This window comes from Triturus cristatus, chromosome 5_2 (genome assembly GCF_964204655.1).
Source record: "Triturus cristatus chromosome 5_2, aTriCri1.1, whole genome shotgun sequence".
In the NCBI taxonomy this organism is placed as follows: domain Eukaryota; kingdom Metazoa; phylum Chordata; class Amphibia; order Caudata; family Salamandridae; genus Triturus; species Triturus cristatus.
The window spans coordinates 927,092,992-927,109,954 of record NC_140588.1 but is presented as its reverse complement, the minus strand read 5'-3'; the positions used below and the strand labels follow the sequence as shown (position 1 = coordinate 927,109,954).

At 45.5% G+C, this 16,963-nt stretch overlaps 1 protein-coding gene across 4 annotated transcripts in view; it reads right to left on the bottom strand.

The window, feature by feature from the left end:
* XIAP (X-linked inhibitor of apoptosis) overlaps positions 1-16,963 on the bottom strand; it is a 380,737-nt gene that overhangs the window by 273,868 nt on the left and 89,906 nt on the right. For 3 of the 4 annotated variants that reach the window (XM_085608130.1, XM_085608129.1, XM_085608127.1), the window contains one exon: positions 617-1,506. In XM_085608130.1, the coding sequence (XP_085464256.1) occupies positions 617-1,481 (865 nt within the window). In that variant the 5' untranslated portion in view covers positions 1,482-1,506. The remainder of the gene's footprint in view (positions 1-616; positions 1,507-16,963) is intronic. The other variant, XM_085608128.1, reaches the window with a different exon arrangement.

Sequence of the window (16,963 nt, the reverse complement as noted above, 5' to 3'; positions counted from 1 at the left end):
GCTTCGACCCTCGAATACCATCCTGAATTGTGCATTGATTACATTTATGGACCGCCTCTCTAGGAAGATTGAGGCTCAGAATTGTGCACGCAATGGGCTGACAGATAACTCGACCACCATTAAGCGCTCGCAATCAACCACTTCCCTCTAATGTCATTCCTCTCCTCCTTCTGCCTAGTGACTAACAGACACGCTCCAGCCCATACAAAAGCGTTACGCACAGTAGGTGCTTATCTACTCTCACAAACCATCAATATATTTATGTCCCATTTTCTCATTTAGAGTAAATGACGCCAACTCCTTGCCATTTTAACTCACATATGTATGCACTTTTCATTCTAGCACCATTGTGTTAGTAACATGTAATATCGGCCTATGTGAATCGATTTCTTAACTTTTATTGTTTTAAACCTGCATTTTTAAAGATATAACCTTATGGAATACGCAAACTGTGAACTGATGCTACCTTTTCACACTGCAAAGGTTTTAACTAATCAAGCAATAAAGTCTTAACCTTTTAAAAAAAAAAACATAGTGTCCCATTCACTATCAGTAGTAGTATCCATTAATTAGGCAAAAATTAATGGAGAAAATGTTATCAGTGGCTCATACATACCATGACGGTAAAAACCAGCTTTTGCAAGCTCCTCCTTATTTACTGGGTATGTCCAATTCCAAAAGGTCTGCAGGCGCTCTTGATATGATGCCATTGTCGGATTTACTGGAACTTCAGCACCATTTAAAACACACCATTCTCCTTCACGACTACTTGACTCAAGAGGAAGATTTCCAGTTTCCCGGCCCAGGACAAAGAGGCACCTAGGAAAATGGGTCTTGTGTTCTGTCCAGGGTCGATCGCCAGGTTCCCAGTTCTTTAATTTTCCACCACAACAAAAGCACTCAACTTGGTCATTGATACCTTTGTAATAGAGTCCAGCACGTGCGAGATCCAATGGCTTTACTGGGGAGTAACTTGGCCAGCTGTGAAACGATGCAAGTCTAGCTTCTTCACTACACATAGCCAGGTTTCTTGGGTACAGTGTATCTGACATGTCAACTACCTGCCCAGTTCTTAGGAGATAATCTGCATCAATGCTGGGGACAACGTCAGACATGCGTCGAAAGGCTGAACTCCCAGCGCAATTGTCAGCCTCCCAAGAATTCACACTTTGGGTCACAGGGACTGTAGTTTGTATTTGTTCACTGCTCGGATAGAAGCCATTGATAAATTTGCAGTTTGGGGACAACGTTCTATGTTTGCCAACAGCAGACTCTCCATATTGCCAGCTATCCACAGTCAGGTGACAACTGAAACACTTCACTTTATCCCCGTCTCCTGTGTAATAGAAGCCAGCACGTGCTAGAGTGGTAGGGGAGACTGGACAACTGCCAGGGAAATTAGCAAATGTTTTATTTCTATAGCTCTCTTCAGAATACACATGATGGCTGTCATGGGCTTGAGCAGAGTGTATCTCCGACATGTCAACGTGGCTTCTCCCAGCTGTCCTGAAGAAACATTAAAATAGATTAGCTTTTAATGTAAGGATGATGAGAGAATATTTATATCAAAATCAGTTAAATGAATGTACATAAAAGAAACAATAGGAAAGTTTGTGCATATTCCATGTTAAAACAACAGGTCACTGAACTGCTTGTCACAAATTCTGAAGTATTTGCTTACACATCACTGGTACAATACTACTGTTTGAAATGCTAAGTGCAACTTGGTCTTCTATAATTTTATGTCAGGTATGACCGCCAAAATCACCTGCCCCTGCCTTCAACTACTTCGCAGGGGCAGAGGATAATTGGGGAGCTATACAAATTGTGCCCTCTCCTCCCTGATGCAAATGTGAAAAATATACATCGTACCTGCTACACTTAACCAAAACCCACTACCATCTCTACCTTCTTACCCCTCATGCAGCTGTGCTTTCTGTTTTCAGTCAAAGCAGACAAGCAGCGCTGCGCTGACAGGCTCTCCGGGAGCCACGTCACCTAGCCTGGAAAGGCTTTAGGACATCACAAAAGTGGGTAACCAGTTTTGTTATCGACTGTTGCGATGTCATAGAAACTGAAATAAACGATAGAGGATCTCTAAGAGAGCCAACATAGCAATTTTATGTCAAGGCACGGAGGCCAATATTACGCACTATCCCTTTATTGCCCTCACTAATAGACAGCAGCAACAAATGAATTCAAAATCCAAATAGAACTTTAAGCATTCTGGAAGAACATGCATGTAACAATGGAGCTCGCAGCCATCTTCCTTCTTTGTTGCTGTTCATACACCAGAGGTCTTCAAACTTTTTGAAGCCAAGACCCACCCTGTCAAAGGTTTTTAGCCATAAGAACCCTCTCCAGACAAACCTTTCTAGAAACTGGTGTTCCTCATCATCAACAACCATAAATGCCCCCAATTGCCACAGCAAATAATTTTTACGGTGGGGAAGGAATATTAAACAGTGTTTAGCACACCAAAGGTTTCTGGTTGACTATGGTTCAGTGTCAGACGCTTACCACAACGTTCAAACAAAAAGTCTACAAAAAGAAGAACTCAAAAAAGCACAATGGCACTTTATCTTTCACAAACCAAACATAACTTGACAAAACATATTTGGATGAGAACAACTTTCTGAACTAATGTGATGAATGTGCCTGTTATTCTTCAGAGAAACAGCCTCTCTATGGTTGCACCTCATTAGTACCCATTTAACACCCACATATTGCAATAAGCAACAAAAAGGCGACCAGTCCAACGTTGCAAAGGGCCTTCTACGGCGTGGCGGCATGTGTCGCTGCTTTTTAGTAACTTTTGAACCGTTTGAGTAACCAACAAAAAATTATTGTTACAATCTGCCAATTGTGCGAAAGATGATGGATCATGTGGCAAATGCGGTAAATCTACAATTATGCTAAAATCTCCACAGTCACACATACGCATAATTCTAATGGCCCTGGGTTTAATGGCTGTAATAAATGGGATGCAACTTTAGTGCACGGCATCCAAGAAGAACGATACTATATTTCATGGGTTGTTGATGGCTTGGCTTTAACAGCTGCATGGAACTGGAGGTTGCTGAACATTATAATTAACACACACCACTTACAATCTTTAATGATGAACTGTAACGTCCAAGTAGGATGCTTTCTGTAATTCCAGGAGGAGGAAGTGGTCTTTTAATCTTCTTTCATACTGTTTTTCTAAAACGTTTTTTATTTTTAACATTAGTAGGCAGACACGCTGAAGGTACATGCTCTATATTTCCACGCGCTGCTAAAATTGATTTGGATCTAAGTGCCCTCATTTTATCCTCCATTTGTATTTGCACAGCTGACTGTTTTTAAATCTACTTTTAACTTCACCTTGTGTTTTTATCACACATGCAGTCTTAACCGCTAAGGTTTTTAAAATCTTACCTGCACTTCTTCTTTACAATCTCGACAGCAACTGGCTCTGCCCTGGTCCAATAGGGTGATGGTGCCGATTGAACGTAGGTCGGGACCTCAATTCAGTACTCAATTCCGGTAGCGGAAGGCGGTGGTCTAGTCTTTTCGCGCATTCCTCACTACTTCAGTCGCATGCCACAGACTTGCATCATAAGTAGGCAGACACGCTAAAGGTACATGCTCTAGAAGACCATGCGCTTCTAAAATGGATTTGGATCTAAGTGCCATCATTTTATCCTGTTTGTATTTGCACAGCTGACTGTTTTTAAATCTACTTTTAACTTCACCTTGTGTTTTTATCACACATGCAGTCTTAACCGCTAAGGTTTTTTAAATCTTACCTGGTCCTGTTCTTTACAATCTCGACAGCATCTGGCCCTGCCCTGGTCCGCCGCGGCTGATAGCAGTAGTACTCACTTACGTTAGCGAAAGGTGGCGGTCTTGTCTTTTTGCGCATTCCCTACTACTTCAGTTGCATGACACAGCTGACGCGCCGCCGGCGCACCAAAGGCAAGCCCGTCTGCATCCGTCCACGCACGGTCCGTGTACAGTGCCAGTTACTTTGCCAGTTTCAAACCCAGGTAACCCTGGTGGTTCTGGCTTGCAATATTCCAGGGAAGCCTTATTGTCTCTTATACCCACAGGCAATCTCTGCCCAGACGCCATCTTTGACTCTCACTTTATTTTCCAGAAAAAACACTGCCCCCACTGCTCCCTGGAGGTTCATATTAAGCCACTTACCCTAGCGAGACGTTGGAACTCCATGGAAAGAATGGCGGATCAAAGGACAAATATAACGCAATGCGTACTCCTTAATACCAGATCCCTTATTAAAAATGCTCCACCGTTCATGACCTCCTGGAGGAGCAGGCAATTGACTTAGCTTTTGTTATAGAAACCTGGGCTGATTCCTCATCCGAACCTAACCTTCTAGAGGCGCTCCCTGAACGCTATAAAATGTTTAGGAAAGACAGAATTGGAAAAATGGGAGGAGGCCTAGCGCTCATAGCCAGACAGGGTTACAACATATGGTTTAAACCAATTTTAGATCACACAGACAGTAAGGCAGCTACTTGTAAAATCGTACTCGATAGCCACAACACTTTCAATGGTACACTAATTTATCATCCTCCCACAGTTAAATCCAGCTTCCTAAATACCATAAGTAAGCTTTTGGAGATTAAGGTAAAACAGTTCAACTTTACGATACTGGGTGATTTTAATTTTCACCTTGGAAACACTGCTGATACAGACACCGAAACTCCTTTAGACCACATGGCTAGTACGGGTCTTGCTCGGCGGGTTAAGGAGACCACACGTTCAGCAGGACACTGTCTGGACGGGATTCTTTCGGACCAACGCAATTTAGTATGGAATAGAGTACTGCCACTCAACTGGTCCGATCATAAGGCAGTCATATTTGAGGTTGCCCTGCCACCCAAAAGGCCTAATAATATATCCAAGCAAGTGCTTAGCTCCCAACCTTGGAATAAGGTAAAGGGTGAAGAGTTGAATAAGATGCTCACCTCCTCTTGCCCCTCCGCAGACCTGAATGGGGCAGTGAGGAACTATCACTCCTGGATTGTCACCACCGGGCAGCAGCTGGCTCCACTGACCACGCGGAGAACAGTCTGACAATCACCCTCTGAACCATGGTTTAATGAGCCACTGAAGGCACAGAAACAAATATGCAGAAGACTTGAAAGAAAATGGGGGTTAAAGAACGACGCCCAGATTAAATCAGACTATAGACTAGCCATCCAAACGTACAAAAGTCTTATTTTAAAGGCAAAGTCAGCCTACTTTAAAGAAAAAATTTAAGCAGGCCAGGGATGCGCCAAAAGGCTATTTACCACAGTCAAACAACTATCCAAGCTCCCTCAATCCTCAAATCACGAAAGTAGCCAGCAATTTTGCAAAAGTTAGCAGACTCCTTTCAGCAAATAGTTATACAAGTCTTTGATACTTTTGTACCTCAATCAAACCTCTCTGCATCGTCTCACAAGCCACAGAGCGACAGCCCAGTGCCTTCCCCCAAGGCGGATAGATCCACCGGCTATTACGTTTGAAAGTACCACCAAATTAATTTTGTGGGTTAAATCTGGGTCAGACCCATGCCCGCCAAAAATTCTCCATCTGGTCCCCAGGACAATCGCATCCATACTTTGGCCCATCTATAATCTCATGATTTCCTCAGGACATTTTCCCACGGAATGGAAAAAAGCTTCTATCTGCCCCTTTTTAAGAAACTCAATTTGGACTCCGAGGATCCCTTCAGCTACAGACCCATATCAAGGTTGCCGTTCCCAGGTACGGTTATGGAAAAATATCTTAATGAAGACCTTTCCGCTGTTCTAGCAGAGGGTGAACTCCTGCACCATGCGCAAAGGGGTTTCGGGCCCATCACAGTACTGAACTGGCACTAATCACGGCCACTGAAGAGTTAACACGCACACTGGACAGAGGGGGCGAGTGCTGCTCTTATCCTGATAGACCTCTCAGCGGCATTTGACATGGTCAACCACAATGTATTGGCTGAGCACCTCGCTTTGCTGGGAATTAGGGATAAAGCACTCCTCCTTCTGAGCTCTTTCCTGTCCAACAGGTCCCAATCGGTGGCACACAATCCATTCATCTTCCCGGCCTTCTCACTTCCCTGTGGAGTCCTACAGGGCTCAGCGTTAAGCCCCACTCTTTTTAACCTGTATGTCACCCGCCTGGCCAGGATCGAAAGACACTAGTGTCTTAATCGGACGTTACACAAATAATAGTGTCCATCAACAGCTCGTCCACTGAGACTGCAGCTCAATTCAAAGACTGCATGAGCCACATTGAGATCAGTATGCAAGACGATTGTTTAAGCTTAATACATCTAAACCAGAAGTCATGCTCTTCGGCAATACGTCAGTCAACTGGTCAGACAGATGGTGGCCGATTCATATGGGCTCCCCTCCGAAACCCGCAGACAAAGAAAAAAGTCTTGGAGTTTTCTTCGATACCAAATTATCCTTTGAAACCCAGATCAACCATACATCAGCCTGCTTTGTCATTCTTAAAATCTTGAAACAAGTTCTCCCATTCATCCCTCTTGAGCCAAGAAAAACAGTAGTCACAGCACTCATTGCTTCCAGGCTGGACTACTGCAACGCTCTGCTTACCAGTGCAAGCAAGTGCAGCACTCAAACTACAGATGATGCAGATTGCTGCAGCTAGAGTTCTGCCTGGGCTCACACGCTATGACTTGGGATCTAAGGCCCTCACAGACCTACACTGGCCACCCATCACCAAAGACATTCAGTTTAAAGCATTATGCATTGGGTTTAAGGTTACAAATGGATTGGGTCCTTGGAAATTATCGCAACTTTTCATTCCTTACACCCCGGCAAGATCACTGAGATCATCATACAGCGGCAACCTAATCGTCGCCAAGGCACAAAGTTAAATGGGGAGGAAAAAGCTTTGCATACACCAACTCTAAACTTTGGAACTCCCTGACGAGATCTCTAAAAAAAGAATCCAATTTTCTCAAATTTAGAAGCTGGTTCTACTAACGACTCTCCATCTATACCTTTGCCCGTCTTTTTATGCTAAAGCGCCTAGACACCTCCAGGTATATGTAGCGCTATATAAATTCTTTATTTCATTTCATTATGAAATCAGAATTTTCTATTTTTACAAAAACTAACTTCTGGTGACATTAGTTTGCGTTTGTTGAATTTAGTCATTTTTTTGGGAGGGGGGTGGCTGGAGGGCAATGAGAGTCTGAACATGGGGGCAAGGTCAAAGGTGTGGCTAAAAACAAAATATTCTGTGTGTTTTTTTAGGCCTTTCACCGTCAGGTAGCTATATAAAAAATAACGGGCAGCTTCAATGAATAATAAATAAATAGATAAAAGTTGTTACTCAGTGGGAAATGCATTACAGTCAACATAAAACCTCTATTAGTTAATGCACTGCAAAGGTCTGTGCGTAACCAGAGAGCCACAGAATTAAAACTTAAGTTTGTGAAGTGGAGATTAGTGACTTGTGCATTTTTAGCGCTGCCAAGTCACAAACTGTGACAGAAAGCACTGTGAATATGCGAGTCATTATTTTCTACTTGCATTGCACACAGTATATGATAAACTGCAACAAAATGCGCAAAACATTTTACGATAAAACGGTGCTTCCAAAAAATAGATTTAAGTGATACACAGACCGTACGTAATTCAATTTCTTTTACAGAATAGTCCCTTCAACACCTCCTCATGGATAGTAAGCATGTAAATACAATGAAAATTAAAAACAAGCAATACACAGCTCAGCTGTTAGCTCTTTGCACTACCACTTAAAAAGAATAAATCTGCGTCATCACAAAGCTTTAAGAAATTCGATCAATTAAAGCCAGTACTAGCTCTAAACCATCCTTTACATTTGCAGATTAACTTATTGTACACATTTGCATTTCTTTCAGGTAAACAGCACACAGGCAGAAAGGTGTTTTGCGGTCTGCCCGGCTTTGGTACATAACACAGGAGAGTCCCCGAATAATACTCAAGCTGAAGCATTTTAACTATCGGAATTAACTAAGAGCAGACATTTAGGATTACAGTCAGAAGTGAGGCTGAGGAATGAGCCCCTCCCCCCCTTCCCATGACTCCTCGGGCCCCCTGGGGGTCGCCCCTAACAGATTGAAGACTTCTGTCAAACAGAAACATACAACTTTGCATTCGGTCTATTTAGAGCAGTGGTTCCCAAACTTTTGACTCCTGAGGACCCCCATTGAGTCACCACTGGAAGCCGGGGACCCCCAAGCAATTTGTAGGATTTCAATTTCAAACATTGAAACAGTAATTTGAAAAAAAGCAACACACGTGTGCACACAAAACAAATACTCGAATCACTAATGATTTTAGGTGCATATTTACAAGCCCCTATCACCATGGGAACATTACATTTTTAGACGCTCCCATGGCGATAGGGGCTTAACGCTGCCTTGTAAATAAGACCCCCTTTCACCCAATGCTTAGCGTGAAAGGGGTGGGCAGTGGGTGTTGCAGTGGGCGTTTCCCCTGCAACACCCATTGATTTTGACGCGGCCCCCTATTTACAAGGGCAGCGTAAATGGAAGGCAGCGCCAAAATTAAGACAAGGGAAAACCTGGTCTTAACTTGGCGAAACAAGGAGAAATGCTTCATTCTCGTTTTTGCAAAACGCCTTGGATTATTTATGTTCGGGAAGCTGACCCTTCCTGCACATCAACAATCTTTTTTAAAAAAAATAACATTTTGTAACTTCCATATGTGCTGCATTAAGCAGCACACATAGAAGTGACAAAACGACATTTCAAGATTTTTTATGTGCAGGAAGGGGGACCTTCTTGTACATAAACAATCTTCCCCTGTTAAGTGTAGCGCCAGCGCAGGGGAAACGCAGGGCTGCACCATATTCTTGTAAATATGGTGCAGCCCTGCGTTTCTGAAGTGGCAGGGTGTGTTGTTAAGTCAAGGAGGCTAACGACACTCTCCGCCACTTCTGTTGTATTTTATATTGAAAGCATTTGCAAGAAGACGAAAAAAGTTAATGGGAAGGTTGGTGCTGCATCTCCGTGACTAACTTTTCAATGGTTGGTTTTATTTCGGAGTACACGGCTCCTGCTCCTGCCAGGGCCAGACTGGAAATCCAAAGCAGCCCTGGCAAATGATATCAGACAAGTCCCCATACGGTGCACACCAAGTGCAGTGAGTGAGCCTGACTACTACAAAGAGGGCTTTGGGAGGCTCTCCCCCAAAACATTTAGGAAACAATGGTGCAGTCTACAACACATTTATCATTATATATTGAATTGTATTAGCTTTTAAAGAATAGTAAAGTAAGACCTTACTATGCACCAGAATCCGACAATCTTTCTGGGGGGTCTTCAATGATTCCCCCACTATCACCCTCCAACAGTGCTTCTAATCTCCCCATAGCCCCTCTGCCACCTGTATTTCATTTTTTATAGCATCTCTCATACCATTGTAGGATGTCAGAGCACTTTACATCACACAAATATAGAGACAGTGAATCATACGTGTAAATCAGTGTATAGAAAATGTTACATAAGGCAAGGTGTAGAATTCACGTCATTCATACTGGTTGGCATTTTTAAAGAGTGCTTGGTCTGGAGAAGAACAAACTCAGGATTCAGAACATAACACAGTGGTTAGCATTGACTTTAACAATAAAAATATATTTCCACCCAAATAAACCTTTTTAGCAGCATCAGGATAATGAAAGACTGGGAAAAAACATAAGTCACTAACTTGTACCTTGCAGTTTGCAAGCAGCTGTTTGATGACAGTTTATAGGTCACTGTGCTAGATTACGATTGTCACTTATGAACTGCACAGTAAGAACAAATGTTACTTACCTGTAATCTGTGGTTCTCCAGTATTGGTGTCTTTCATAGATTCACATGCTTGAATATTCCCCGTCGAAGTGGGAATCCCACGGTACATAAAAAGCAATAAGTCTCATGTATCTAGATACATACATAAACCATATAAGAATAAAATACATATCTAAATAAACTTTATATAGTTCAAAATAACATATCAAGTCAAAAGTACTATAGGATAACATTGACACATAGGAAAGCATTGAGAACAAAGAATCACTTTACTGACATAGCCATGTCGTTTTTATAGTCCAAACTCTAGCCAATCAGGCGCACGCACCCTCTAGAACCTTCTCCTCAGAGGCTCAGGCCCTCAGATTTTCGTAGCACAAGAGTGACAAAAGAGTCTAATGAGGAGAAGAGAGCCTCTGAGGGGAGGAGGGTGGGTCGCATGTGAATCTATGAAAGACACCAATACTGGAGAACCACAGTTTACAGGTAAGTAACATTTGTTCTTCTCCAGTATTGGCGTGTCTTTCATAGATTTACATGCTTGAATAGAATAGTGAGCAGTACTCTGCAGCCTGAAGAGGCCGTATCAACGTTGCATGAACTACAATGACATTGCATGATAAAATACGCAACTGAGAACAACCCAAGGAAGAGGGAAGTAACAGAGGCTCACCTTATTTGAAGAGATTCCGAAGAACTGCTTGGCCCACAGCCGTATCCGCTTCATTGATTGCATCCAGGCAGTAGTGCCTCATGAACGTGTGCCTGCTGGACCATGTACCTGCCCGGCAAATCTGATGGATGGGCACACCAGCGAATAAAGCAGTGGAGGAGGACGTTGCTCTCGTAGAATGCGCCCTCACTCCAGAAGAAAAAGGCTTACCAGCCTTCTGATGGCAGAAAGATATCGCTGAAGAAATCCAACGTGCAATTGTTGGTTTGGTAACAGAATGTCCCTTACAGGTGCGCCCGTAGGCAACGAAAAGTTGATCAGACTTGCGAAAGGGTGCCGTTCTGCTGATGTAAAACTTGAGACACCTCTTTAAGTCCAAAGTGTGTAGACTCTGTTCCGCTGGAGATTGCGGATGAGGAAAAAATGTTTTTAAAATTACGGGTTCATTAAGATGAAAATCGTACGGCACCTTTGGCATGAAAGCTGGGTTAGTGCGGAGGATAACACAGTCAGATTTAAATTGAAGAAAAGGAGGTTGGATTGTAAAGGCGTGAATGTCACTCACTCTGCGAGAGGAAGTCAGTGCAAGCAGGAGAGCAACCTTCCATGTAAAAAATTTGAAATCCACTGAATGGATTGGCTCAAAGGGCTCCTTCATGAGCTGAGCCAATACTATGTTAAGACGCCACGTGGGCGGAGGACGCCGAATGGGCGGGAACATCCGGAACAGACCTTTAAAGAATTGCTGAATTACTCTAGATGAATAGCGAGAGGAAGAGCCGTCCTGACGAAAGCGAGAGATTGCCGCTAGAAAGACTTTTAAGGTGGAGTGAGACAATCCTGACTGTGCCAACTGCAGAAAGAAAGGCAGAATCTGTGCCGGGGAGGCGTGCACTGGGTGGATGTGAACAGACGAACACCAGTGACAGAAACGCTTCCACTTTAGCTTGTAGGTCTTCACCGTGGAAGGCGCCCGCGCCAAAACTTCCCTGCAGGCAGGTGGAATGTTCAAGTGAGCAAATTCAAGGTGCTCAGGTTCCAAGCAGACAATTTGAGTGAACTGGGATTTGGATGGCAGATCCGAAAGTTGTTCATTGTTAGAAGGTCCGGCCGAGGGCGAAGAAGGATGGGCTCGCACTGAGAGAGTAGCAGCAACTCCGAAAACCATGCCTGCCGAGGCCACCGTGGAGCAATCAGGAGAATGTGGCACGGTTGTCTCTGCATTTTCCACAACACTCGAGGAATCAGAGGGATCGGCGGAAAAGCGTAGACAAATATCTTGCACCAGTCCATCGAAAGAGCATTTCCGCACGATCCTCCGTGGGGAAGCCAACTTGCGTAAGACTGGCATTTGCTGTTCTGTGGAGTTGCAAAGAGATCAAGGTTCGGGCAACCCCAAAGGCTGAAAACAAAGTCTAGAGTCGGCTGGTGCAATTCCCACTCATGGATCGATGACGTTGACCGACTGAGTGCGTCCGCGAGAATGTTGGAAACGCCGGGCAGGTGAACTGCAGTGAGAGTGATCCGATGGAGTATGGCCCAATCCCAGATCTTCTGAGCCAACTGGGAAAGCAGCGGAGATTTTGTCGCACCCTGCTTGTTCAGGTAGTGCATGCTGGTGGTGTTGTCCGTCTGAATGAGCCCTGACTCCCCTTGAAGCTGGAGCCGGAAGGATTTGAGCGCAAGGAAAATTGCCATCAGTTCCAGTCTGTTGATGTGCCAGGAACGTTGAGACCGAGTCCATTTGCCCTTGATGGACAGATCTTGAAGGTGCCCGCCCCACCCTTCCAGGGAGGCATCCGTGGTAAGAACGAGATCCGGGGCTGTCGCCAGAAAAGAAGTTCCAGCTGCGATGTTGCGAGGACGTATCCACCAGTGCAGAGCTTGAGCCATGCGAGCGGTTATGAAGATCCGGTCGCTGAAAGAACCGGAGACCTGACGCCATTGCTTGTCTAGTTCCTCTTGAATGGGACGACTCTTCAGTCGGCAATGTGGGATCAAAGAAATGCAGGAGGACGCCATCCCCAGAAAGGACTTCAATATGCGGACTGAAACGGACCGCTTTGATCTGATGGAAGCTGCAAGCTGCAGGATCCGTGTTTGCCGATCGGCGGAGGCAAAAGCCATGTCCATGGAGGTATTGATGGTAGCTCCGAGGAACGTTCTGTGCAGAGCTGGCGTGAGCTGAGACTTCTGTATGTTGACCGACAGGCCCAGAGAGTGGAACAGAGTCCGACAATACTGAGTATCGAGGAATGCTTGGTGGGAGGACTGAGACTTGATGAGACAATCGTCCAAATATGGGAATATTTGGATGCCTCGCAACCTCAAATGGGCCACCACCGGGGCAAGGACTTTCGTGAAGACTCGAGGAGCTGAGCGAAGCCCGAAGGGCAGAACTTTTAATTGAAAGTCCTTGTGGCCCACACGGAAGCGTAGGTATTTCCTGTGGCGTGGTAAAATTGGCACGTGGAAATAAGCGTCCTGAAGATCGATTGTTGTCATGAAGTCGTCCTGAGAAAGGAACTGAAGAATGTCCTTCAGCGTGAGCATGCGGAATGATTGGTCTTTCAGAAACTTCTTGAGGGACCTCAGATCGAGGATAGGGCGCCACTCCCCAGATTTCTTTAATACGTGGAAAAAACGGGAATTGAAGCCTAGCCCCTTCTGTGTTTTCGGAACCACTTCGATGGCCCCTTTTGTTGAGCATAATGCTGATCTGATAGAAAAGCTCTTTGAGATGAGTGGGAGGAGGTCCGGATGGCGGGGTGTTGCGAGGGAACTTGACGAATTCGAGGGCATGGCCCTTTGAAACGATTTCCAACACCCAACGGTCTGAAGTGATCAATGACCAATTTGAAAAGAATTGGGAGATCCGTCCTCCAACTCGGGATGAGAGAGGACTGAGGGGAGGGGGACATAAACAAAGAGAGTCATTGTTTTTTGGAGGAGTTCCCCCCTATAGTTGGACTTGCCTCTGTAGGATTTACCAGTCTGTTGTCTGTAAGACTGTTGGGTTTGGGATGAAAAACGTTGGTGTCCTTGGTTGTAGGAGCGATACTGAGTGGAATTGCCACGAAAGGAAGAGGTGGTGCTGCGTCCGCGAGCACCCCGAAAAAGCTGCCTTCTAAACTGGAGCATGCCGAGGGAACAAGCCGTCTCAGTGTCCTTCTAGATTGTTTGGAGGGCGTCATCCACATGTTGTCCAAACAAGGACTCCCTATCAAAGGGCATATCGAGAATCTTTGCCTGGACTTCTTGACTAAAAGAAGTGGAACGAAGCCAGCTTGCCTCCTTAAAACAGCTGCTCCAGCCAGCTGTCGAAAACCAGTGGAGGCAATGTCAACAGAGCAATCAATAATCTCAGAAGAAGCTCTTTCACCTTCATGCAAGATTTTTAGGGCGTCCGCTCTAGAGGGCTCTGGAATGAGCTTAACTAAAGCCTCCATGTCCGACCACATTTGGCGATCATAACGGCCCAAGATGGCCAAAGAATTTGCCGCCCTTACTGTTGTGGAAGCCATGGTAGAGAACTTCTTCCCGATGGCGTCCAGGCGACGGCCGTCACGGTCAGGTGGAGAGGAAAGTGGAGACGATGGATTCTTCGAGCGACGCTGTGCCGCCTGGGTGATGACTGAATCCAGCTTAGGCTGGGACACCTAGCAAGCAGGAGAACAGTCCGGGGCCTTGTACTTTTTCTCCAACCGCAGAAGAACCGCCGGGATTGAATTTGGTGTTTTCATTAGTTTAATCGCTTCATTCCAAATAAAGTCAATGATGGGCAGGGCCCGGACTTGTTTCTGTGGTTGTGATTTGAAATCATACAGAAAGCAATCCTCCTCTCTCACGAGCAGGGGGAGATGAAATCGCTGCGCCGCTCTTTCCATCAGCAACCTGTAATGTCAACAGGTGGAAAGTTCACTGGCGACTTTGGAGGCGACAAAGGCGAATTTATTTGATAATCGTCCCAGTTGGCCATGGTATCGTCGTCATCGCCCTGGAGCTCTCCGTCTTCTGTATTCTGAAGAACGTCACCGTCACCCTCTGCAGGGGGCACTAGTGAAGGGGCGGATGGCGTTGGCTCCGCCGGCACTGGAGGAGGAGTCGGAAAGTTCGATGGTGCGTCACGTGGAGAACTATGAGATGAAGGTGGAAAGCGACGGTTATAATCCTCCAACATAAATTGGAGGTTGGAGAGGAGGAACAAAGGAAGCTGTGCCATAGGAACATGTGCAGGAGGATCCTGTTCCTCTTCCTGATAGTAAGGATCGTCCAGATCGTCATCTTCAAAATCCTGACACTTGATGAGGAGTTCAGATGGACTGCGAGCAGCCCGGAAAGTGGAGTGAATGTCCTCATTAGAAGCAGAGTCATCCTCGTTGCCAGAGGGAAACAACTGTTGCGGTGGCTGAGTGGCCGGTGGCATAGGAATGGAGCCCAAAACAGCGTGACGACGCTGAAGCAAGGATTCGTCAACAGGAGCAGATGTGGGCGTAGACATTGGCACCAGAGGCAGAGATGCAAAAGTTGACAACACCGTCGACGAGGCCGCCGTCGACGAAGCCGCCGTCGACGAAGATTTAATCATGGACGATGACTTATTTTTCATCGTCGATGAAGATTTGGACGTCGACGGGTTAATCAACTTCTTCGTCGTCGACGAGGAGGTTATAGGATTAGTCGACGAGACAGCCTTCAATGAAACACATACCACTGTCGACGGAGAGTACGTCGATGAAGCCGTCGTCGACGACATAGGAAATCTGCTTGAAGCTGTCGTCACCGTCGTCGACGAGGTTGAAGAAGGAGCAGATTTCGTCGACGGAGGAACCGTCGACGAGCCCGTCAATGGTCTGGCACGTTTTTGAGCAGAAACATGCGCTGAAGGAGTCACAGTCGCCTGAGAGTGAGATCTCGGGGGCGTTGACGTAGTAGCAGAATGTACTGGCACTTTAGAAACTCCCAAAAGGTGAAGCTTTCTCTTTTTTAGAAAGGGAGAGGCCAAGTCCTGGACAATACTACGCTTGGAGGAGACTCCGGTGCGAGCAGAAGCCACACTTTCCACCTCTGAGAGAGGATTATCTGCGTCCTTCAATTTTTAGAGCCACAACAGGAGGCGACCCTCCCTGTCCTTTAGAGTCTTCTGTGAGAAAGTTGTACAGATTTTACAGTTGCCCACCTTATGGTCGGGGTAAAGGCAGTAAATACATTTTTCATGAGGGTCCTCAGAAAAAAGTCTTAACTTCCCAAAAGAAGCACAGAGACGAAAAAGAGACTTGCTTGAAGACATGAGGAGAAGTTGAGGAAAAATCCAAACCAGAGAAATAAACTGAGCAGAGCTCAGGGAGACTCCCTTCACACAACGTGCGGTAGAAAATCTGAGGGCCTGAGTCTCTGAGGAGAAGGTTCTAGAGGGTGCTTGCGCCTGATTGGCTAGAGTTTGGACTATAAAAACGACATGGATACGTCAGTAAAGTGATTCTTTGTTCTCAATGCTTTCCTATGTGTCAATGTTATCCTATGGTACTTTTGACTTGATATGTTTGTAGGAGAGTAGGGTCTGCTTTCTATGTTCACCCCCACTTTTTGCTTTTGCTTTACTGGTTTTCGACTTAGACGTGGCTGTGGGCCTGCTAATCAGACCCACTAATCAGACCCACAGCCCTGCTGTTCTATCTCTAAATTGAAACTATGTACTTTAGGTGCATAACCCATTTGGATAGGATCACCTTATTGGCCCCTGTAAAGTGTAACTTAGGTACCCAGGGCATAGGTGTACCCTAGGCCTACCAGGGGCTGCAGCATGTATTATGCCACCCCTGGCCTGGCCCTCCATTATGACACAACTGGCTGATCACTCAGCTGGGGCAAGGTCGTGTAATCACCCCTTGCTTAGGTGTAGTATTCCTATACCTATCTTACATATAGACACATGTGTACCTATCAGCCATTCCTATGGCAGGCCTTAACAATCCTGGAGGCAGAGTGCTTGGTAACATGTGAGATGGTGCTCTAGCATGAGCTGAGCCTGTCTGCAGCTTTCGGAACCATGTCCTTATAGCTGTTCTATGATATAGCCTACCATATACTCTTAAAGTGCCTTATAATCTTAAACGGTTATGGTAACTATGATTTGGCTTTATCGAAACATGTCGTGTAAGGTGTCTAACACTTTGGAATAATACCCCCATCCCATTTCTGGGGATGAGGATATTATCCCTCCCTTCCAGAGGGAGAAGACATGTTGTAACCTACTTACCCGGTTAAAGTTAACCAGAGCCCCAGCATCACAAAATGGATGCTGCTGCCACGACACAAGTCTGACCTCCTGCTGCTGGGAGTGATCCCGGCAAGGGAGGCTTGGACAATAGGTTTCCTGCCTTGGGAGGTACGAGCACCACCCCAGACAGGCCTTAGTGTATTGGGGCAGGGAGGGATGAATGAAACGAGACACTGCCTGGGGCACACAA